Below are 24,931 nucleotides of genomic sequence, written 5' to 3' on the forward strand. Positions count from 1 at the left end.
TGGAGCCCTTTCCCTGGAAATCTGGGCTATCAGGAATACAAGAACCTATAAACAGCCAATAATGTGAAGCTGAAAATAATCCAGACTGGACAGATTTGGGTTTTGCTGGTCTCAAACCTTTCTTGATTACAAACTGTCCTGGCTGCCATAAATCCTTCCACATTCCTCTCATGTTTTGTTGGGGTTTTTTTTCCAGGAACTGTTTGACTTTTGCAGCTAGAAAGGGAAAAAAAAATTAAATTTCTGCTTTTAACTTGCAAGATCAACCCAGTTAAATGTGAGGTGAGGAGCTTGGGATTGGTTCTCTTCTCTCCAGGAGGAGATCCCTGAGTGGGACATCCCAGGAGGCCTGGAGGAGTCACTTGGGGTGGTTTTGTCTCACAGAGAGGTCCAAGCAGGACTCTTGGATCTGTAGTAATTCCCAGAAATCCAGGTAATTAGAGGAGTAAGTAGCGCCTACTTTTCCTTCCCTGTGCTCCCTTTGTGGATCCCTTTCCTTGTCCATCACCAATTCCCTGCGAGTGCTCTCCAACCCCTCACCCCAAGGACACCCAATTCCCAAAGCAAATCCTTCTTTCCAGTGAAACCAGTGACAAATCCGCTCCTGTTTTCACTTAAACCACGATTTCCCCCTCCGTGCCTTTCACAAATTCAACAACAAACATCATGTTCCAATTCCCGGTGCCTTTTCTTTTTGGGAACACTATTGTCCAAACCCCACGTCTTCCCAGGGGTTGGAATATTTCTTTCTCTTTCAGTATTCCTTTCCCACAAGGCGTAATTGAAACCTCCCCAAAATAAATTATTTGGACTGTGCTTGTCCGTGGCTGCTGCTGCTGGAAGCTCCTTGGGTTTTTTGTAATCCGTGACAATTCCCTGCTGGATGATGGAAGGGGCTGCTCCACCAGTGCTGGGAAGGGTTATGGATGTGGACAAACTGGGAATTGCCATTGGTTTTCCATAGTTTTCTGTTTTTCACGGAAGTTTCCAGCAGGACTGAATGTCATCACTGTTTTGTGATCCCACTGGCGCATCTTGTCCCATCCTCCAGGTGGGACACAAGGGTGCCCCCTCTCATTGTCCCCTTTCCTGAGGAGCTGTGGTGTTCAGTCAGGGAAAGGAGCTTTTCAGAGGAAATTCCTCCCGAGGTTTAGAAGTTCAAGGTGTGACCTCGTACAAATCAAAGCTGGTTTGTGGAAGGTGTCGGGTCAGAGGTTGTTCATGCCAGGTACAGAAAACCTCTGGGAAGAGGAACATCAGACTGTAGTTGTGAGGATAAGAAAGGATAATGGAGCTTTTGAGAGGTGTTTTCACCTTGGATCTGAAAATATTTCCTCCTTCTTCCATGGAAAACCAGAGTGGGCACTCAGGGACGTGACCCAGCTCATGGACGTGGCCCTCAGCAGGGTTCAGGGCAGGAATGCTGCTTCCAGCTGGGAAAACACCAAACCTGACTGAATTCATGCTTTTCCATGCCCAGGGGGGGATAAAACTCATCACAAAACTTGGCCATAACCACATGGCATCACCATCACTCCCGTGGGGATCTGAGTGTCCCCAAAACCCCACCATGAGGAAGACTTTCCCCCACGTCAACCCAGCTGTGTGCGCTTGCAGAAACAAGGACTGAGTTCCCTAATTTAGGCTTTTGTTGAAGGAAAGGTTTAGTTCTTTATGGAATGTCTCCCATCAACCCTGGCACCATCTCATCTGCTGGGATGGTGCTGGCAGAGAAAAGTCCTCCCCAATCCATCATGGTGGAATCGAAATCCATCCAATCCCACCAAATCCATCTTGGTGCTCCTCCTTGTCCCTGGAAGGAGGAAATCTGGTAATTTCCCTGGTGGACCAGAGAGTTTTTTCTGGGGTGAAATCAAAGAACCACCCTGGTTCGGAGGGACCTTGAGGGCCCATGTAGTCCAACCTGGTCAGGGGAAGGAATGGATGGAAGGAGCCTTTCCCTGTCCATCCCAAAAACCTCCAGCAGTGGGATCATCACCACACAGCAGTGGGATCACCACCACATCCAGGGGAAGTTGTCCTAATTGAAGATGGGTCTTAGTCCAAGGAATTTCTTACTTGTGTGGAGGTCAAACCTTTCCTGTGGCACCTTGGAGCCTTTGCTCCCCATCTTCTCCATGGGGTTCCTTGTGAAGAGAGATCTCCTCCTGTAGCCACCCATAAAGGACTGGAAAACCATGATGAGGGGATGTCTCTTATTTAACCAAATCCTGTCCCTTTTCCTGGGAAAACTAGTGCATTCCCATGGGAGTTTCGTGCAGGTCAGGAACTTTTGGGGCAATTTCCTGTTGGGGGATGCTGGACCAGGTGGAGCAGTCACAGCCCTATCCCTGGCAGTGTCCAAGGCCAGGTTGGACACTGGGGCTTGGATCCACCTGGGACAGTGGGAGGTGTCCCTGTCCATGGGGTCGGATCTGGGTGGGTTTTGAGGTCCCTTCCCACCCAACCCATTCCATGACTGTGACACAGGCGCAAGCGTGCGAACGCCGGTGGTGGCTTAGATCTAGTTCCAGGAGCTCTGGCAGGGCTTGCAAACCGTGTTTGGAGTCAGTTTGGATTCACATTCCAGTGCTCCTGGCTTGACCGGGAGGATTCCATCCAGATTCCACGCTGTCGTCAGGCAGAACAAACTGTCCCTGCTCTCCTTCCCATCTGGAGGGGGATGCGGGGCCCAGCCACGGCCTGGTCTCCTCCTGCAGGGACCTTCCAGCCATCCTCACCCCCTGCTTGAGGTGAGGGGCCTGAAAATTTGTCTGTTTGGATAAAAAGAACATTTTTGAAGAGTTTGAGGTGGTGACGTGCAAGGAGAGGGTGAAAAGGAAGTGGTTTTGAGGTAGAACTGGTGGTTGGATTTGATGATGTGAAAGGTCTTTTCCAGTTTAAATGATTCCATGATTCCATGAAATGGGGGGGGGGGGGGGGGGAAGTTCTTCTAGGGGAACCTGGGACAGGCTGGGAGCTGGCTTCCAGTTTAATTCTTTCATTCCAGCATTTCCTTCTCTTGAATTCTGCACTTCAATTTGGGTACAAGCTCATCTATGTGTATAAAACCAATTTTAGTACTTTTTAATACCTTTTTTCTGTCATTTTTTTCAAACCATCCTCCGCTTCTCTATTTTCGTAAAGCTGTGCCTGCCTGCACCTCTCCCTGCTCCTGCTCAAGGTGTTCCTGGAGCCCCGGGAAACTGCAGGTCCCCAGCCCTGAGCACATCTGCAGCTTCCTGATCTTATCCCACTCCCACATCACTGTGGTGAAAGCTCCTCTTAATTTTTCCCTCCTCGTTTTTTCCCTTTCCCTCCTCTCCTTTTCCTTCCCCCCCACCCTCCAGTGGATGTCCTGTCGAGTTTGATTTATGGCCTTGAAAGGGAGACTCCAGTTTAAGGAATTAATGGTATTTGCATATTTGATTTGGAAACTCCCCCGGCAGACCCGCAGCAGCCCCACGCCGCCGGCTCTTTTTTCCCTTTTTTTCCCTTTCCCCTCGGCCCGTTCAGATTTAGCAGCAGAGGTGAAAAGTTGAAGCAGTAAAACCAATAAAACCACATTTATGTGACAGATAAATCGTCTGGAGGCAGCTCTCCCTGAGCCTTTGGGTTTCCTCCTGCAGGACCTCTCCCCTCCGGAGCACAACCCATGGCCGGGCCGGGAGCACCAGCAGCCGGGGCCAAAGGTGCTGGCCCCGGCCGTCCGTGGACCTGCCCAGCCAAAAAAGATGGATGTGGGCAACGAGCTGGAAAATACACAGCCCATCCGTCACTGTCGAGAGCCACCTGGGGGTGGTCTGGCTCTGCGAGAGCTCCGGCAAGGTCCAGGCCGAGGTGGGAGCGCTGGGAGTCACGGAATCAATATGGTTGGAAAAGCACTCAGAGATTGAGTCCAGCCTTTCCTCAGCACTGCCAAGGCCACTGCTGACCCATGTCCCCAAGTGGAGCCTTCAAATCCTTCCAGGGACAGGGTCTCCATCAGGTCGGACAGCCCTTTCCATGGGGAAATTCCCTAATGTCCACCCTGAGCTCCCCTGAGGCCGTTCCCTCTGCTCCTGTCCCTGTTCCCTGGAGCAGAGCCCGACCCCCCCGGCTGTGCCCTCCTGGCAGGAGCTGTGCAGAGCCACAAGGGCCCCCTGAGCCTCCTTTGCTCCAGGCTGAGCCCCTGCCCAGCTCCCTCAGGGATTGTGCAGCCCCTTCCCAGCTCCCTCAGGGATTGTGCAGCCCCTTCCCAGCTCCCTCAGGGATTCTGCAGCCCCTGCCCAGCTCCCTCAGGGATTGTGCAGCCCCTTCCCAGCTCTGTTCCTGCCCTGGACACGCTCCATCCCCTTAGGGTCTCTCTTGCTGGGAGAGGCCCAGAACTGCCCCAGGATTTGAGGTTGTGACCTCAGCAGTGCCAGAACAGGGGACAGGCATTGCCCTGGTCTTGCTGCCACCCCAGTGTTGGCACAGCCCAGGTGCCCTTGGCCTTCTTGGCCACCTGGGCACACCTGGGCTCGTGTGGAGCTGCTGTTGATGGTTCCAGGTCACTGGAGTTTCTCTGGCAGTGGAAGCCATTCCCTGGCTCCTGTCCCTCCAGGCCTTGTCCCCAGTTTCTCTCCAGCTCTCCTGGAGCCCCGTCAGACCCTGCAAGGGGCTCTGAGCTCTGCCTGGAGCCTTCTCTTCTCCCGGGGAACATTCTCAGCTCTGCCAGCCTGGCTCCAGAGCGGAGGAACTCCAGCCCTGCAGCAGCTCCGTATCCCTCTGAGCTCCCTGCTCCCAATCCTCTGCCAGAACAACTGCCAATATTTTAATTCCATCTTCTCCAAACCCATTCCTAATTCTCACTTTTTTTTGTTTCCTTTCTTCTTTCGTCCCTTTCCTCTTGGGTCTTTATTCCCCCTCCCCATGAACGGCTACCTGGCCCCTGGATGCTCCGACCAGGCCGTGCACTTTCCATGGCAAGAAACTCGTTCAGGCTTTGTTTGGGATTTGCCTGAGGCACGTTCAGCCTCCCAGGGGCCACCAGCAAGAGGTCTTTGGCGCGTTGTGGGGGTTCCCTTTGAGCCTCTATAACCATGCGACTCCTCCCAGCAGCCGCCAAGCCCCGCAGAAGCGTTTTGGCCCTGGCGCTCGGGCCTGAAAAGCGCCTGTGAAATCATATTTAAGGTTGTCTCTCTTGAAGGTGCCCCCTTGGAAAAACCTCCTGCCAATGATGTTCAGCTCGGGTTTGTAGTTCAACACAAAGGCCCCGCCGGACAAAGCCGAGCGGGACCCGGGCTGGAAAAGCCCTCTTAGGTCCCGGCTAATCCATCCCCCCCGCCAGCCCGGGGGATTGTTCCCGACAGCTTGTTTTCCTTGCCCTGACCTACATAGTCAAAAAGAATCTTGTTGCACATTTTTGTTTTGTATCTGGAGGTCTCGGAGGAGCTAAATCCCCTTCTTGGCGGGGCAAGATGCGTTGTTAAACAGCGCCGGGGCCTCCAGGAAAACCATGGCGACGCGGGACAATGAGGCCTCTATGGGCCCCGCTTGGCCGCGGGATGGGCCCGGCCTCTCCCGGCCCCGGTGGTGGGCACCAGGACACGCCGAGCGAGCGATGAAGACGTCCACGCGCTTGGCAGGCTGTCCCCAAATAGAGTGGTCACAGCGGCGCTCCAAGATGGGATCTCTGGGAGGGGGGAACGGCAGGAGCTCTTAATTAACCTGCTGTGGATGGGGCAGAGGTGGAGGCCGCATCCCGGGAATGCTGGGCCGTGCCGCTGAGGGTGGGTGGAGAAGGCGAGTCCTAGTCGAGGTGAGGAGATCCACGTGTGGGGAGGGAAGGGGAGAGCCTGGTTTTTAAGGAAAACAAGGGTGGGAGTGGTGTGGGAAGAGGGCATTGGACTGTACCTTCATGGGTGGGTGGAGAAGCCAAGTCCTCATTGAGATGAGAACATCCACATGTGAGGAGGGCATGCCAGCTCCTGGTTTTTTAAGGAAAATAAGGATAGGATTGGTGTGGGAAGAGGGCATTCAGGGAACCTAGACTGTGCCTTCATGGGTAGGTGGAGAAGCCAAGTCCTCATCGAGGTGAGGAGATTCTCAGTTGAGGAGGGCATGGCAGCTCCTGGTTTTTTAAAGAAAATAAGGATAGGAACAGTGTGGGAAGAGGGCATTTAGGGAACTTGGGCATTTAGGGAACATCCCTGACCTGTGGGTGAGGGATGGATGTAGAAATGCTGGGGGATGGTTGGATTTGGTGACCTTGGAGGGCTCTTCCAGCCAGAATAATTCTCTGATGCACAGCGAATTCTTGCCCTCATGGGCAGGTAGAGAAGCCAAGTCCTCATCAAGGTGAGGAGATCCTCATGTGAGGAGGCCATGGCAGCTCCTGGTTTTTTAAGGAAAACAAGGATGGGAATGAGGTGGGAAGAGGGCATTTGGGCAACCTGGGCTGTTGTTTGCCCGTCCCTCACCTGGCTGGGAGGAGTGGGGTCATTTGTGGACACAAAGGGCTGCGGGTGGGAATTTTGGCAGTCTGCAGCCGTCATGGATGGCCGAGTTAATCCCTGTTCCTCCCCCTGCTGCCAAGGCCTGGTGGTTTCTCTTACCAATGTCTGGAAAGCACCTGGGACTCCCAGCTCCGGGAGCTGCACTCACCCAGAATAACCTCCCAAACTCCTCTGGGCTTTGGAGATGCCTACAGAGCACTTGGAGGGTGTTGGTGTGGGCCCAGGGTGGTGAGAAATCCGTGGGGAATGGTTAGAATGACGCTGGGGGTTGTTTGGGGACAGAACTTTGTGGTGACTTTGACCCCAAAAGTTTCCTTCTGCCATAGCTGAGACCATCAGGCCACTGGGGTTGTCACCCATGTCCTCGAGGTGCCTCAGACCTCAAATCCCAAAAATTAGGGATCACAGAGCAGGAATGCTCAATGGCTAAATTAATACAGCCCTGCATTAATCAATGTCAAATATCCCTAAATTAACAATGAAGTACAATCAAGTTAATGATGAAACCTTAACAGAATAATATTAAACAAATTAATAAAACCCAAATTCATTTTTTTTTATTGATAACTCCACCTGCCCAGGACCTCTGCCACCTTTGAGGGAAACACCTGCTGCCTTTTCCAGCTTTTTCAGACCCTATTTGGTTTTCCTTTCCAGCTCCTGGATCTGTTCATCCAGTGGGATTGGTCGACATATCTGGCCGACTACGGACAGCCCACGTGCAAGTACCTTCGTGTGAACCCCACCACAGCCCTCATCCTGCTGGAAAAGTGAGTGTGGCCCCCAAATCCTGGAAGAATTTCCACTCCCATCATGCTTTAGCAGCTCTTTCCATCCCTGTGAACAAAGATCTCAGCCCCAAGTGGACAGAGGAAACTCAGATGGAAAAATCCCATTTTATCCCATTGACCTGAATCCCACATTATCCAAATGGAATGGCTTGGCTGCAGGTTCTTCTTTTTATTGGCTCTTAAGCAGAGTTTTGCTTGTCCTACCAGAAAATTTCGCTTTAGAGATGAACCTCCAGCTCCAAAATCCTTTAAAATGTGCTGGCCTGCAGGCAGGAGTGGCTATCCCGAATTTTTCAGTGTTTGGACAATGCTATGAACAACTTTTGGTTGTGAAGTGGTCAGGCAGTTGGACCGTGTTGTTGTAGGTTCCCTTCCACCTGAGAATATTCTGTTTTATTCCATTCTGTTTCTGTGTTTCTGCATTTCTATTTCTTTTTATTTCTATTTTCATTTCTATTTCTATATTTTGGATTTTATTTATGTATTTCTGTTTATATTTATTTCTGTTTAATTCTATATTTATTCCTATTTCTGTATTTTTATTTCCATTTATTTCCACAGTTCTACACTTATATTTCTATGTATTTCTTTTAAAATTTATTTCTAGTTCTATATATTTATTTCTATTTCTGTATTTTTATTTCTACATTTCTGTATAACTTTATTTCTATATTTCTATACTTTTATTTTTTATTTCTATAGTTCCATTTATTTCTATTTTTATTTCCATATTTTATTTCCTATTTATTTCTGTTTCTGTATTTTTATCTAAATTTCTATATTTCCATACTTCCATATTTTTGTGGTTTTATATTTCAATTTATTTCTATTCCTCTGTTTGTATCTCTATTTTTTTTTCTATTTCTACACACCCCTACATTTGTATTTCCGTTTCTTTCTATTCTCGTTTATTCCCGTTTCTCCCGCCTCCCTTGCGTGGGGTTCCCAGAGAGCCCCGATCCCGGTTCCGTGGGGCCGGAGGAGCCTCCGGGGCTCCCTCAATCCATCCTTTGAGGGCCGTCGTTCTCATGCTCCGCACGGCTCCATCCCAGACCCTGGAGTGGTGCCGGGAACAGCGCCCGGCGCTCCGGGGTGGCTCCTGGGGGGCTCTGCCAGTCCCGGGAGCACTGCGGGATTTGCCTCAGGAAAAGCGGGATTTGCTTTGCCTGTCACCCCTGCCCGTGGTGGGTCTCCCAGATGATCTCCGCTGGTCCAGCTCCAAGCTGGCTTGGAAGGATCCACTCTGCTCCTGCTCCCAGCAGACCTCCCAGGTCGTTTTCCAGCTGGTGGGACAGAGAACGAGCCAAAAAATGGGAATTCAGCATTTTCCGAGCGGCTCCTGGCACGGGCGCCGCAGTGTTGGGTCCTGCACGGAGGAGAGGGCAGGAGGGGATCCTCGTGGAATTGTGGAATGGTTTGGGTGGGAAAGGGACCTTTAAAGCCCATCAGTTTCATGGGGAGGACACCTCCCACCGTCCCAGGCTGCTCCAAGCCCTGTCCAACCTGGCCTTGGACACTTCCTGGGATCCTGGGGCCTTGAATGTTCTTCTGGAAATGTGGCCCCATCCCTAAACTTGTCACCTCCTCCTTGAGGAGAAGGAGAGACCCCAAATCACCTCAAACTCCCCCCTCATGCTCTGATTCCGTGCTTAATCCAACCCCAGCTGCATCCCTGGAAGTGCCCAAGGCTGGGTTGGGATGGGGTTGGGAACACCCTGGGACAGTGGTGCCATGGGGGTGGCACTGGATGGGCTTTAAAGATCCCTTCCCACCCAAATTATTCCCTGAATCTCCGATTCTGTGAGCGACCTTTGGGGTGTTTGTGAACTTTGTGGCTCCCTCTGTGTCACCATGGTCCAGCTCCTCTCCACCAGAGGAGAAGAACGGATGTCACAGCACCCCAGGACACCCCGAGGGCACCAGTGAGGGACACAGGGACTAAACTGGACTTAAAGGACTTTTACACCTCGTGGCGTTGTTTTTAGACTGGTATTTTATGGGTTGTGTTATCCCTGGGTTATTTGGGGGCCATGGGTCAGGGATGGGTGTGGAAATGCTGGGGATGGTTGGATTTGGTGACCTTAGAGGGCTCTTCCAGCCGGGATAATTCTGTGATACACAGGGAATTCATAACCCAGGGTCCGAGGTGGGAAAGTTTATTCAGGTGAGAGGTTTATTCAGAGCTAGCAGCAAACTGCTAAAATAAAGGGACGCCCAAAATCTGGGAGTTTGGCCATGCAGCATCTGGGAGAGCTGGGGAGTTGAGGCAGGCAGTGAGGTGGATCATGGCAGAGGCTGGAAGGCAGTGGGACAGCAGGAGGGCAGCTCCGCACTCAGTGGTGTTAAAATGTCACCAAACCCAGCCTGGCTCATTTCATAAAGTCATAAAATCCTGGAATGGTTTGGGTTGAAAGGAACCTTAAGGATCATCCCATTCCCAACACATCCATGGACAGGGACACCTCCCACTGTCCCAGGTGGATCCAACCTGGCCTTGGGCACTGCCAGGGATCCAGGGGCAGCCCACAGCAAATCTGGCAATTCCAGCCCAGCCCCTGCCCACCCTCCCAGCCAGCAATTCCTTGCCAAGATCCCAGCCCAATCTCCCCTTTCCCAGTGGGAGCCATTCCCTGGCTCCTGTCCCTGCAGGCCTTGTCCCCAGTCCCTCTCCAGCTCTCCTGGAGCCCCTTTAGGCACTCTGAGGATTCCCTGGAATTTTCCCTTCTCCAGGGGAACATTCCCACCTCTCCCAGAGCAGAGGGGCTCCAGAATCCTGGAATGGTTTGGGTGGGAAGGGACTTTAAAGACCATCCCATTCCCTCTCCCATCCATGGCAGGGACAGCTCCCACCATCCCAGACTGCTCCAAGCCCCAATGTCCATCCTGGCTTTGGACATTCTCAGGGATCCCCTCGGAGGGTTCTCTGTCCATCCCCCACCAGCTCTCCGAGGTTCCTCGCTCCAGGCACATCCTCTGCCTCCCATCCCGCCGGGAATCCCGGGGGGAATTCTGAGCGGGGCCGGCTCAGCCTGTAACCTGTTCTCCTGGTTATCTGTGTCCCTTATCACCCCGGTGTCTGTGTCTCTCCCAGGATATCCCGGGTGTAAGTATGCGCTCAGCTCGGGCTTTCACCCTCACCTGGCAGGGCCCGATTGTCCGCTCTCAATGGAGCCCGAAACGCTGGAAATGCAAAGTGCCTCTGGAGCGGGGCCCTGCGCAACCCGATCCTCCCAAATGCACTTAATTAGAGCTAAAAGAGGAGCTTTTACCGCGCTGCTTTCTTCCCCTCCCGGATTAATTGAGACAAAGCTCGGCTCTCTCCGAGGTGGTGTTTGTTGACAGGGGTGGGACAGCGCCGAGCTCGCCTTTCCCTTCCTTTCACTTCTAATCCTGGGACCGGCTTCCAAACCCGCGGTTATCCCGAGGCTCTGCTCAGAGAAATAAAACTGGGGAGCTGCACAGCCCATCCCAAATCCTGCAGGATTTTGTGTCCTGCAGGCAGTTTAATTAATTAATCTTATTTAATGTTTCACTGCTTGCACCTTCACGTGGAGTCTGGAGATTCCAGCAGCTCCCAGACGCTCCCAGACTTTTCCAGATCCACCTCTGTGGGTTTTGTTAATGGCACTCCCAGTAATCCCAAAGCTCTGCTCAGGAAAAAACCTGTGGATCTACACAGCCGTTCCCAAATCCTACAGGATTTTATGTCCTGTATCTTAATTAATTAATAATAGTTAGTAGCTTAGTGTTTGCACATTCACATGGTGTCTGGAAATCCCAGCAGCTCCCAGACTTTTCAGATCCATTTCTGTGGGTTTGTTGTGGGCACTCCCAGTTATCCCAAAGCCCTTCTCAGGGAAAAAACCCCATGGATCTGCACAGCCCATCCCAAATCCTGCAGGATTTTCTGTCCTGTTTCTTGATTAATTAATAGCTCAGTGTTTGCACCTTCACGTGGTGTCTGGAGATCCCAGCAGCTCACAGACTTCTCCAGATCCATCTCTGTGGGTTTATTTGGGGATCAGGGCTCCAGCTGCAATCCCTTTCCATCCTGATCCAGAGGTTTATCCATTCAGCTCATCCCAACACACCCCAAGGTTTTTCTCACACAGATTGTGCGCTGCTTCCAGAACATTCCATGGACTTGAGCAGGTCCCACGGGGTGGGAGATGGCCCCAAAGGTGCCGGGATGGAAAAGCTCCAAATTCCCAGTGTGTGTAAGGTGCTGGGAAGAGCTTTCCAAAGGTACAGATCAACTTCCAGCACCGCTGATATCCCTCTGGAACCCGTGAGAGCTCCCAACCTTCCTGGGAAAGGTGCTCTTGGAGACCTCCTGGAGCTGTTTGGAGCTCCAGGGGAGGATAATTATCCCCAATCCACGATAGCAGGACCTGGGTGACTCCAAACTCCACTTCCCATTGGCACAATCACTCCCTGGTTCTCCTGGAGGAGCAGCTGCCAGCCTTCTGTGGCTGAGAAATAGGGAAAAACAAACAAATCCCAATTTTTTGATGACTGGAAGTGCTCCAAGCACTCCTGTTCCTATTGGGAGAGCAGCTCCGTCTCTGGTAACCCCAGTAAATTCCCTTTGGGATAAAGCTGTTATCCTGGATCCCAGTTCCAAGCCTGGTGGTTTTGGGAACATTTCAGATTCCCTGTGGCTCTTTCGAGGAGATTGAAGCCTGGAAAACCTTGAATGTTTGTTTGTGTTCCAGAAGTTTGGAGAGGTTGGGATTATGCTCAGTTGACTCCAGACCCTTGGGATGATCCAGTGCCAGCTTCCCAGGGATCATCAGCACTGTGTCCTTGTCACTTCAAGTGCTTCCTTTAGGTCCCCACTGCCAAAAACTGGGATTATGGGATGCATCCAAAGTCCTCAGCCTCTGCCAGATCTGATTTGCCCAGAAAATCTTTTACAAATTGGGATAATTTGGAAGAGCCGAGCCCCAGCAGGTTGGATTTTGGGAGATTGTGCCTTCAGGAGCTGCTGGGAAGTTGATCCTGGCGGAATTTTTTCCCTTCTCAGCACCCTTGGGAAGTGTTCCAAGCCTTGTTCCCCTCAAAATATGGATTTGGGAATTCAGGAGTGCATGACCCCCTCCCAGCTTTGCCCCTAACCCATCTCCTGCTCTACTGGGCTCTGGATTTATGGAGACCTCCTGGAGACACCATGCTCCTTCCAAACAGCTGGATTCCTTCCTGGAATGGAATTATTCCGTGTTATATTTAATATAAATTATATACATTTATATAATTTTTTTTCTTTTTTCATTGGGAAAAAATTGGATAGTGGCAACCCCATGGCAGGGGGTTGGAAATGGATGGGATTTAAGGTCCCTTCCAACCCAAACATTCCGTGATTCCCTGGAATACTTTATAAAATTTAAATTCACAACTCCAGACCTTCCCAGCCTCCTCTAAAGCTGCATCTCCTGCACGCAAGTTTTAATTAAAAAAAATTCTTAATTCTGTGGATTTCATGCTGATTTCCAAATTTTCCTCCTCAAATTCCATCACCACCACAGAAGGTGATGTGGGGATGGAGAAATCCCTGCTTGGAAGAGGGATCCACATGCAGGATTCAGGATTTCCTGCATTTGGGATTAGGGAGAGACCCCAAAGTGGTGTTGATTGGGGTTGGAGGGGTTTAAAACAAAAACACCTGAAAATTAAAAAAAAAAAAAAATTGGTGTAGAGCTTGGAAATTCCATGTGCTCCTTTTAGACCACTGGATATTCCCAATCCCCGTTCCATAACCTGTTTGTGCTCCCTGCAGGATGTGGGACACCAGCAGGAAAAAGAATGTTTTCACCCAATTCCATAAAGTGAGCAGGATTTGGGGAGACCCCAAAGTGGCATTGATTGGGATGAAAAATGCCCCAAAATTTGGTGTAGAGGCTTGAAATTCCACGTGCTCATCCCTGAGAACTGGACATTCCCAATCCCCATTCCATAACCTGTTTGTGCTCCATGCAGGATGCGGGACACCAGCAGGAAAAACAACGTTTTTGCCCAGTTCCAGAAAAAAGAGCGGGAATTGGGGAGACCCCAAAGTGGCTCCATGATTGGGGATGAAAGATGCCCCAAAAATTGGTTGTAGAGGTTGGAAATTCCATGTGCTCCTCTCAGACCACTGGCCATTCCCAATCCCTGTTCCATAACCTGTTTGTGCTCCATGCAGGATGCAGGACACCAGCAGGAAAAACAACGTTTTCACCCAATTCCAGAAAAAAGAGCGGGAACTGGGGAGACTCCAAAGTGGTCTTGATTGGGATTGGAGGGATTTAAAGCATGAAAAATGCCCCAAAATTTGGTGTAGAGGCTTGAAATTCCACGTGCTGATCCCTGAGCACTGGACATTCCCAATCCCCGTTCCATAACCTGTTTGTGCTCCGTGCAGGATGCGGGACACCAGCAGGAAAAACAACGTTTTCGCCCAGTTCCAGAAAAAAGAGCGGGAATTGGGGAGACCCCAAAGTGGCTCCATGATTGGGATGAAAGATGCCCCAAAATTTGGTGTAGAGGTTGGAAATTCCATGTGCTCTCTCAGACCACTGGACATTCCCAATCCCTGTTCCATAACCTGTTTGTGCTCCGTGCAGGATGCAGGACACCAGCAGGAAAAACAACACTTTCACCCAATTCGGAAAAACTAGTTGGGAATTGGGGAGACCCTAAAGTGGCATTGATTGGGATGAAAAATGCCCCAAAATTTGGTGGATTTGGTGTAGAGGCTTGAAATTCCACGTGCTCATCCCTGAGAACTGGACATTCCCAATCTCCATTCCGTAACCTGTTTGTGCTCCGTGCAGGATGTGGGACACCAGCAGGAAAAACAACGTTTTCGCCCAATTCCGGAAAAAAGAGCGGGAACTGGGGAGACTCCAAAGTAGTGTTGATTGGGATTGGAGGGATTTAAAGCATGAAAAATGTCCTAGAATTTGGTGTAGAGGCTTGAAATTCCACATGCTCATCCCTGAGCACTGGACATTCCCAATCCCCGTTCCATAACCTGTTTGTGCTCCGTGCAGGATGCGGGACACCAGCAGGAAAAATCGTTTTCGCCCAATTCCGGAAAAACGAGCGGGACAAGCAGAAGTTGATCGACACCGTGGCCAAGCAGCTGCGCGGCCTCATCAACAGCCACCACTCCTGAGGGGCTCGGGATCTCCTTCCCCGCGGCCTGGACTTCAGGAATCTCGTTGGGAGAGAAGATTTGTATTTTTTTATTCGCCTGGAAAGTCTCCGCGGAGCCTTCCCCCCCCGACAGCAAAACGCTCCCGGTGGAACAATCCTGGGAAAAAGAGGTGGTGGCAGGAGTCTACTGGATAAACTCCTATTTTCAGGGGTTTAGGAAGTGATGGGAATTCTTGGAGCCTGGGAGAAGTTCGCACCTGGACTGGGTTCTTGTTTCTTGTTTTTGTCAAAGCCAAATTGAAGGGATCATCCTGCCTTCCTTTTGTTAATTTATTCCCTTGGAAAACTGAGAAATCTGGGAAGAGCCATGGGTTCTCTGGGCAGAGGGAAGAGGGTCACCCTGAGTGTGTCCTGTGGTTTGGATTTAGGTAGGAAAAAGGGGATTTCCTAGGGGTTTTTCTCCTCTTTTCCCCCTCCACGGGCTGATTTCCACATTAGCCTGCAAATCCCTGGAATCGTGACCCTTTCCAGCATGTCCATAACCATCCCTGAGCTCCACTCTGGGACCTGCCAGGGGCTGTGGGATCATGGAGAAGGGTTTGGAGCAGCCTCCTCGATCAGATTTGGGAAGGCATAGCTGAAGGATAATCTGGGAATGTGTCCTGTGGCAGTACTGTGGGGCTGGGATGCTGCTGGACACATCCATGGAAAGGGAACGGGAAGGGATGGATGCTCACAGGGATGAAGGGAAGGCACAGTGGGATCTCCCAGTGTCCAGGAGGGGTTTTTCCCTCTCTTTTCCATGCTGGTGTCCCATCCTCCCTCTCCTGCTGATGGCTCCATGGGGAGAGCTTCCCTGGGAAGTTTTGGAGCTGGACCAGTGGGAATCTCCTGGAGCACTGGGAGTTTCCCCATGGAGCAGCGCTGCTCCAAAGTGCCTGTGGATAAAATTCCCCCTGTCCTGAAGGTCCCCATAAATCTGCTCAAGCCAGGTGGCCACCAACAGGATTTAATCCCAGGGTTCCACTTCCAGAGGGGGATTTTTGCCCTTCTCACCTTCCTCTAATTCCTCACGTTATCCAGCCACATTCCCAAACCCTCAAAGGGAATTCCGATCTCCCTGGTGGTTGTTGCAGCCCTGAGCTGCTGCTCCTGTGCCCATTCCCAACCCTCTGGATGCACCAATCCAGAGGTTTTTCCTTCCCACCTTGCTCCTCAGCAATATTTTGGGGTGGTTTTCACTTGGAGAAGGTTCCTTTGGCTCCATCCCAAAATTAAATGGGAACACAGTCAGGAATGACCCCCTGGAGCTCCTGGGCTGTCCCAGCCATCTCCAGCTACAGGGACCAAGGGATTGTTTTCATTAATAAGAGGGAAAATTTGTAATTCCTTGGATTTGGAGAGGGATCGGGGGTTCCTTGTGAGCTCCTCCTGGAGGGATATGGAAGAGGAATGATGGGAGAAGCAGCAGGTGAAGGAAAGTTGGAGTCAGCGTGGCCAGAAAGGGATCAGCTTTGGAGACACCTCTGGAAATGACCCAGAGGGACAAGGGATGGGAATTCCGGGAGTGGGATGGAGAGGAAGCCGAAATCCCGGGACACAGGGAAGGGATTTTGTGCTGCCATCCCAAAATTCCATTTTCCCCTCCTGTATTGCACTCCACAAGGTATTCCCACAAAAAAATCCCCAGCAAAGCCTCATTTCCAGACAGCTCCAGGCAGCTCTCACCCTTCCCAAATCCGCGCTGGATCCCCTTCCCATCTCCCTGATTCCAGGAACAGCAACCTGGCATGGGTTTCCTCGCTCCTTCAGGGTTTTTTTTTTTTGAAAAAACCAGGATTGGGATCCTCCAAACCAGCTCCTGGCACTCAGGATTTGCTGCTGGAGAAGTCAAATCCGGCCAAGGGAGAGATTCTGGGAGTTCCTGATCTCGGGAGGTCAAGAGCCGGAACCGCAAGTCAGAGCCCGGGATGAAAAATGGGATTTTGGGACTCTGGTCCCAATTAACTTTTTGTTCTGAGAGATGTTCCATCACTTCCAAGCAAAATTAATCTTTTAAACAGATTGCCCCAAAAAAAAAGGCCCTGGAAGACATCCCAAATCCCCTCTCAGTCCCTTCCTAATGATGGGTGTCCTCCGACACGGATGGAATTGCTTAGGAGGGAAAAGTCGCTGCAGGGAATTTAAAAGGGGGGTGGGAAACAGGGGCTGGACCCAAATCCGAGATTTCCAGCTTTCCAGAATGAATAGTGCTGCTCTTACATCTCGCTCCACATCCACTGAGCATTCCTTAGTGGATTTTATTTTTTAAGAAAAGAAAATTGGATCATCCCATAATTTTTCCCATCTCCAGCAAAATATATTCCAGCAGTAGTGGGAAAAAATTATATTAAAACTCAAATAAGGCTTCCCAAGAAGCTTCTTTCCTTCTTCAGGAGTTGTCAGGCATTCCAGGAGTTGGGAATTATCTCATAAAAGGTGTCCAAAGTGGGAATTTGCAGCCCAACCCATCCATGGGATGTTCTCCCTGAGCCACCAGCACCTGGAAGGTGAGAAAGGAGGGGTTTTCCTGGGATTTTTTGGGTATTCCTGGGGCTGGAGTCCAAGCCAGATGCTCCCAGGGATTTTTGCACTTTGTTCCAGATCCAATCCCAGCTCCCACTCGGATGGGAATAGGAGGAGTTGGGATGATGCTGTTTCGGGGTTGGTTTCTCCAGAATTGGCTGCTTTGGGGAAGGTGGAATTTCGGACAGGAGCTGTGGGAAGGGTCGTGGTGGCCCCAAATTCCTTGGAAGTGAGGCTGGGACAGAGCTGTGGCCGCTCTGGGGACATCTCTGCTGTCACGTCCCTCGTGACAAAGTTTTGGGATCAATTCCAACCCGAACCCAAATCCCAGGCAGAGATTCCAACCAGAACCCAAATCCCAGGCAGAGATTCCAACCCGAACCCAAATCCCAGGCAGAGATTCCAGCCAGAACCCAAATCTCAGGCAGAGATTCCTCACCCTTGGGTGTCTCCTGCCTCTGCTGGGGTTTTCCCTTTATTTCTGGGTTGGGTTTGGTGCTTTTTGGGGCCTTGGAGGGGTTTGGAGCATCCAAACACCATCCCACACTCTGGCTGGGTTTGTGTCACATCCCTTGATCCCGCAGGATTTTTGGGATCTCTATCCTGTTTTTCCTACAGCTCCACGGGACTGGAGACCCCTCATAGCCCCCCTGCCACAATTCCATATTTATCCCACTGCTGGCAGCTCCAAGGGAACACAAATCCCATAAATCTCATCCCAGGATGATCCCAGCTCTGCTGTCCACTGGGAACGCCATGGATCGGCGGGAAGCGACCAGAACATGCCGGGATCGGCTGGGATTCACCCCAAAAATTCCGAGATGGAGGGGAGGAGCTCATGGGGAGCTTGCTTCACCCCAAAGCTGCTGCTCCAGCCCCTCTCTTGTCTCCAGGGCTGGATTTGGGAAGCTTTTCCCGGAGCTGGGATCCATCCCCACCTGCAGCTTCCCAAAAATTCCTTTGGCAGCACTGGAATCCTGTCCTATCCAAGCTGCTCCCTGCCTTGGCTCATCCCTCAGATTCTGTTTTGCCAGGAAAACCCCCCACACTCCCATCCCATCCCATCCCATCCCATCCCATCCCATCCCATCCCATCCCATCCCATCCCATCCCATCCCATCCCAGTCCGCCGGGTTGCCTTTTCCCGTTGATTTTGGGGTGGAAGGACCTGATTTTGGGAACCAAGGTGGTGAAAACAGCTTTTTTTGCACAAGTCGTTGCACAATAAGGGGAAAATTTAGCAAATTAGGTTTAACTTTAAAGGGAATTTTGTTGTTGGTTTGTTTTTTGGTTTTCTTTAAAACTCGCTAGCAGAGCTACTGATTCCAAGAGGAAAAAGAGCTGGAATGGTTGGAGAGAAAGGACTGCATGGTTTACAGGTTCAATTCTGTTAGAAATTAGCATGTTGGACATTTATCCTGGTGTAATTCCAATTAAACAAATACAGCATTTAACTGTTTCATTAACGCCTCGTCTCGCTCTGTGCCTCCCTGGGAAAAACCTGATTCCTGAATCCCATAAAGGAAAAAATTCCACATCCCCTTTGGACACCTGGCTGCTGCTGGAACACCCAGGTTTATGGGGGATCCAGAGGCAAGAAAATCCCTGGATGAGCGTTGGATTCCACCTTCCCTCATTGCCCTGAGCAGAAACCAAGTTTTGCCCAAATTTTGGGGGATTTTAATTGGTTTCTATCAAAAAATTCCTCTCTGGGAAGGCAAGGGGGGGCTGGGCTGGAATTCCCAGATTTGCTGTGGCTGCCCCTGGATCCCTGGCAGTGCCCAAGGCCAGGCTGGACAGTGGGGCTTGGATCCACCTGGGATAGTGGGAGCTGTCCCTGCCCGTGGAACAGGGCGGGATTTAAGGTCCCTTTTCCACCCAAACCATTCCAGGATTCTGGAGATGGGGAAATTTTATGGAATGGCTCAAGCAGATGATGTGGGGTTTGTGTAGGATGAAGGATTTAGGGAATATCCATGGGATGGCAAAGATTCCTGGATGGCTTGGATTCCATTAATTCCTCTAAATCCCCTTTTTCAGCTATTTATTCCTGGTGGTTTCTGGCAGATCCTGGGATGGGGATTCCTAGTGGGAAGGAAAACATTCCCTGGAGTTTTTGGTGACTCCACCTCTGCCAGGGGCCTTTCCCCACAGTACAGGGAAAAGGGAATCACGGAAAATCCTGGATTTAACCAGGATATTTCCCCACAAGAGAAGGGAAAAGGAGGGTGGGAATCTGGGAAAATCCTTCATTTAACCAGGATATTCCTGAGCATTTCCTGGTAATGGAAAAAAGGTGAAAATTCCATCTCCTCCCACAGCAGGTCCAGGAAGGACCCAAAAATCCAGGAACCCCCCGAGTGCCTGGGATAAGGACCTTTGTGTCACCCCCATCCCCTTTTCCTGGTGAATTTTGGGATGCTCCAGGTGGGAGGTGGAGATGTGGGGATCGGACCTGGTCCAGCACTGTGGGACCTCGGTGGGAGAGGGTGGGAAGGGATCTCGGATCAGCCTGGATCTGTGGATCCCAGATCTTACTTGATCAGAGGATCCCAGGTCATCTTGGATTAATGGATCTCAGACTGTCCTTGATCAGTGGATCTTGGATCATCCGGGAACAGAGAATCCTGGACCTTCCTGGATCTGTGGATCTCAGACCTTCCTGGATCAATGGATCTCAGACCTTCCTGGATTTGTGGATCCTGGATCTCACATCACAGTGGATCAATGGATCTCAGACCTTCCTGGATCAATGGATCCTGGATCATCCTGGATCAGTGGATCTCAGACTGTCCTGGATCAGTGGATCTTGGATCATCCTGGATCAGGGAGTGCAGCACGGGTGGGTTTTGAGGCACGGATTTGGGGTGCTGCAGTGTCACCAATGTCACCCTGGCTGTGGCCAGGCCCTGGATCAGTGCCCGGAGCGGGGCCAGACCTCAGCAGAGCCCTGTGGCTCCCCTGGGCTGGCTCTGCCACCAGCTCTGTCCCCCCTCGTGTCCTCCCTGTCCCCACTCACGTCCCCCCAGCCCTGAGCCGCCGTTCCAGCCCCAGGGACGCGTTGCCAGTTTTCACCAAATCATGGAATCATGGAATATCCTGGTGGGAAAGGACCCACAGGGATCACCCAGCCCTGCTCCTGGCCCTGCCCAGGACACCCCACGAGCCACCCCAAGCAGGGAGGTTTTCCTTCCCTCCTGGTTTTCCCTGATCCAGGTGAGACAAACGTGTTCCAGCAGCTGCTCCCGAGCGTTCCTTTCCGGCCGCCTCGGCCCCTTCTCACCCCGACCTCAGTTCACCTCCTCACCTCCTTCCCCGGTGGGATCAGCTGAGGCTGTGGGATCAGGTGGAGCTGCCAGGTGAGTCTGACTCCTCCAGGTGGGATTTGCCTCCTCCAGGGAGCCCCGGGAATGCGGCAGGAGGAGGTTTGGGATGTTGGGAGATGCCCTCACCCCCCTGTGGGGTGGCTTTCCCATCGTGTCCCAGGGGCAGGGACTGAAACACGGCAGGAATGGGTGAGATCTTGGCAAGGAATTCCTGGCTGGGAGCGTGGGGAGGGGCTGGGCTGGAATTCCCAGATTTGCTGTGGCTGCCCCTGGATCCCTGGCAGCGCCCAAGGCCAGGTTGGACATTGGGGTTGGAGCCACCTGGTCTCACTGAAGGTATCCCTGCCCATGGATAAAGTTCCAGCGAGATGGAATTTAAGTTCCCTTCCAAACCATTCTATGATTCCATGATTTCTTCTTCCATGGCTCCAAACCCACCTCTCACTGAAGGTGTCCCTGCCCATGGATGAGGTTGGAATGGGATGGAATTTAACTTCCTTTCAAAACCATTCAGTGATTCCTCAATTTCTCCTGCCAGGCTCTGGAAACACCTGCAGTGGAAGGGATGGGCAGGTGGCCGCTGGATCGGGACCACCGGGGCTCTTGGAGCGAGGAGTGCGAGGCAGAGGTGGCAGCAGGAAGCCGATAAGCCCCAGCTGTCACCACTTGCCCGCGGAACCGGGGAGAAGGAGGCTGTGGGAGCAGATCCCAGATAGGCTGGCTCGCGATAAGGAGCGCGATAAGGCCGAGATAAGGCAGGGAGGGCTGGACGGGCTCCAGGAGGAACCGGAGCGGAGCTGGTGAGAAATGCGGGCACGGCAGGTGGGGCAGCGCATCCGGGTGGGAAACGGGGTCACGGGAATTCGGGAGAGGGTGAGGATGGTCCGGCCAGGTGGCACCAAAATGAGGATGGTGTGGGGGAAAATCAGGATTGGGATAAACAGGAATTTCCTCCTTCCCTCCGCGGTGTTTCCCGGTGGGAAGAGAGGAGACAGGAATCCCCCCCGTCCATCCATGCCCCACGTGTCTCCAGCCGCGCTAATTGCATTCCGTGGGGCACTAATTGGATGATTGGATCAAAGGCGGGAGCCCATCCATATCTGCCGGGCGCTGGATGCGATTACCCGGGAGCGCGCATCCATCACCGCCGCCCCTCCCTGACCCAGCGGGGCCCGCGCAGGTACCGAGCCCCCATCCCAAATGGGATTTGGCTCCCGAAAGGTTCAAGGCAGGCGGCGGATGACAAATGACGGCGGTGCCGCGTCCGCCGGGCGCTCATTCATCCATCTCCCGGGGCCGGCCCGGGATGCGGGCGCTGCCGGCGGGGACCATCGCTCACTGTCACCGCGACGTGCCGAGTGTTAAAGACCCCCCGGCGGGGCACGGGGCGCTCGTTTGTATTCATTAGCACCGGCCGCAGATGTGGAGGAGGCTCCGAGCGCTCCTCGGCCCTCGGGGCAGCGGTGACACCTCGGCTCCCCTCGCCTGGTGACACCGCGGACTTGTTGCTGCCGTCGGAGGAGCGCGGGGCCGGTTGTCCTCCGGCCACAGCCCTGGAAAAGCCATCCCGAGGGGCTGGGGAGGTCCTGGGACATCTGGAATGAGCCCGGATTTGTCTTTTCCCTCTCTCGAGGCTCGATGTGGTGACCCCGGGGCTGTGCAGGGCATGGGATGCTCCATCCCCACAACAGCAGAAATTTGGGAGCAGCCACTGACTCGGTGCCCCTGGATGGAACCGTGGCTGTTGGAGGCAGGAATTCCCAGCTGGAATTTCCTAGGTGGAAATTTCATTTCTTCTAGCCTTCACAGCCTGGACTGTGAAACCCCTCCCGTGCCTCTTTTTGGGAACAGACTGGGAAAAGTCTAGGAAAAATCCCCTTAAATCCTTCTGTTCCGGCAGCAGGATATAGGGAGAAGTCCAGGGCTGTGCAGGGCACAGGATGCTCTGTCCCCACAATAGGAGCAGGACACAACAGAAATTTGGAAGCAGCTGTGGCTCGCTGCCCCTGGGTTGGAGCTGTTGGAGGCAGAAATTCCCAGCTGGAATTTCCTAGGTGGAAATTTCCTTTCTTCTGCTCCCCTGGGAATGTTTGTACCAAAATCCCTGGCCGAGGGCGGCCTTTGGCTCCTCTCCTCCTCAAACCCTCGGCTCTGACCTTTCCCTCGGCCCCACCGTGCTACTCCCAGCCCCAGCCCTGGTTTTTCCAGGCTGGAACTCCAGGAATGCTCCTGCTCCCAACTGTCCAGTGCAGGATGGGAGCAGCTCCAGCCTCTCCTGTCGGGACAGGTCTTCCCTCTTCTCCTGCCCCTGGCTCTTCCCCTTCTCCACAGGATCATGATTGGGAGCAGAAAAACCCACAAAAAAAAAAGGGTAAAGCGGCTTTTGGGTGAATATCCTTAATATTGCCCACTCTGAGGGATGAACCCTCTGCCAAAAAATAGCTGCTCCTCCCTCAGCATTCCCAGCCCACCTGAATCCGGGATTTTTCCTTGTTGGGACACAGCTTTGGGGTTTTTGGGGCAGTGGAATTTGATTTATAGGGAGTGATCATGCCAACCTTAGGTTTACTACCCAAATTATCTTTTCTGGTGGGAATCAGACACCTCTGCCTGGGCTGGGAAGAGGAAAATCCTGGCTGAGGTTCCCAGGGATTGGGATATGAAGGAATTTATCCTGGTCTTCTCCTGCCCTTGGCTCCACTGGAATGGGAGACTGCAGAGATTTGTGATGCCCCTGGACTGGAACCGTGGCTGTTGGAGGCAGGAATTCCCAGCAGGAATTTCCTAGGTGGAAATTTCATTTCTTCTAACCTTCACTGCCTGGGCTGTGAAACCCCTCCAGTGCCTCTTTTTGGGAACAGACTGGGATAAATCTGGGATAAATCCCCTTAAATCCATCTGTTCTGAGGGCAGGATATAGGGAAAAGTCAAAAAAATGGGATTTTGGGGCAGAGCATGACCCAAGATCCTGAGCATTTCCTGAGTGTTCATGATGGCCAACCCCATCCCCTTCCCTGCTCCAAAGAATCCTCCTTTCTATGGAAAGGCAGTAGCCTGAAGGATCCAGGACCTTCCAAAAAAAGTCCAGGAAAAAAAAACCCAATGGGAATTCAACCTTGATGCGATTGTTTGGGAATTTTGCTGTTTGATGGGGTCCAGCTGGGGATTGCTGAGGTGATCCGAGTGTCCTGGAGCTTGGATCCCTTTGGGTCATCCGTGGCTCAGCTGATGGGGAAGGTCCATCTCGGGAGGCATCCCTGCAGCATTCCCAGGCTGCAATCCCTGAGGAGTCTGAGCTTGAGAAGGAAGCACAGCAATTCCCAGGGGGAAGGGTGGCTGCAGCCAGCCAGGGGATGAAAAATCCACCTTTGTTTTCTTTCTGGAATCATGGAATGGTTTGGCTTGGAAGGGCCCTTAAAGCCCAACCCCGTGGCAGGGACAACTCCCACCATCCCAGGGTGCTCCAAGCCCTATCCAACTTTTTGTTTCCAAGGGCCTGGGCTCACCTCATCCATCCCCAGCATCCATGGAAGTGTCCAAGGCCAGGCTGGAGAGGGCTTGGAGCAGCTGGGATGGTGGGAGGTGTCCCCGCCCTGGCAGGGCTGGGAATGGGATGGGATTTAAGGTCCCTTGGAGCAGGTAAGTCCCTCTAGGGAAGGGCTCTGGGGAATTCCCTGAGGGGGAAAGATCCTGAGCATTCCACAGTCCCCTCCATCCCAAACAATTCTACAATCCCATGGCTGGGAAAAGGCAGCTCCAGACAGAGGAGATGCAGATCCGGCTCATCCCTAAGGGAATGCTGGGCACACACTTGGCCTTCAGGGCCACCTCGTGCACATTTGGCACCAAAACTCCCCCGTGGCCACCAAGACAGGCAGAAAATCCCCAGGGAATGAAAAACCCCGGGTATGATCCCACCTATCCCGAAATCCATGATCGGCTTTCCCACCCAGCTCCGTCTTGGGATCTCTCACTGCTCAGAGTGACCCTAAGAAATGTTGGAAAGTCTCTTTTCCCAGCCCGGTGCTTGAAGGAGGAGTCAGAGCTCTTCAGTTCTCGGTCTCAAGGTTGTTTATTATCTATAAAATATTTTCTATAAAATATTATCTATATCTTATATTATTATATTAATAATATTATAGTATTAATATTATATTAATATTATATTAATAATATTATATTATTAATATGATGTTATTAATATTATCGATAATATCTTATCTATAATATCTATATCTATATTATCTTATCTTTAAAATATTTTCTCCTGCCCTGCCGAGCTCCGCTCAGCAAGACAGCCCAGGACACTCTGCCTGCCCCAGGTCGGTGTTATCTTTTTACACTAAAAACTATGTGTACAATATTTACAATTACTTCCCAATGCCTGTCCCCTATGTTAGACAGTGAGCTTCTACTCTAAACCAATCCAAAAGTGCCAACATCACAGCAGGAGATGGAGGCCAAGAGCAAGAAGGAGAAAGGCTGGACATGCCCAGGTTCCTCCATCTTGCCCCCTGAATCCCCAGTCTAAAACCCCCAAAATTCTACTTTTCCAAAATTCTACTTTTTCCACACCCTCAGGCCGGTGTTATCTTTTTATACTAAGAACTACCTGTACTTTATTCACAATAAT

General features: G+C 51.8%; 1 protein-coding gene across 11 annotated transcripts in view; it reads left to right on the forward strand.

The window, feature by feature from the left end:
* The window catches only part of EXOC6B (exocyst complex component 6B), a 296,107-nt gene extending 281,385 nt beyond the window's left edge, over positions 1-14,722 (forward strand). For 6 of the 11 annotated variants that reach the window (XM_063157782.1, XM_063157783.1, XM_063157784.1 and 3 more), the window contains 2 exons: positions 7,137-7,249; positions 14,302-14,722. In XM_063157782.1, the coding sequence (XP_063013852.1) occupies positions 7,137-7,249; positions 14,302-14,602 (414 nt within the window). In that variant the 3' untranslated portion in view covers positions 14,603-14,722. The other 5 variants (XM_063157788.1, XM_063157790.1, XM_063157792.1 and 2 more) reach the window with 3 other exon arrangements.
* The last annotated feature ends 10,209 nt before the right edge of the window (positions 14,723-24,931 follow it).

The sequence above is a fragment of the Melospiza melodia genome, chromosome 5, assembly GCF_035770615.1.
Source record: "Melospiza melodia melodia isolate bMelMel2 chromosome 5, bMelMel2.pri, whole genome shotgun sequence".
NCBI classification, from domain to species: domain Eukaryota; kingdom Metazoa; phylum Chordata; class Aves; order Passeriformes; family Passerellidae; genus Melospiza; species Melospiza melodia.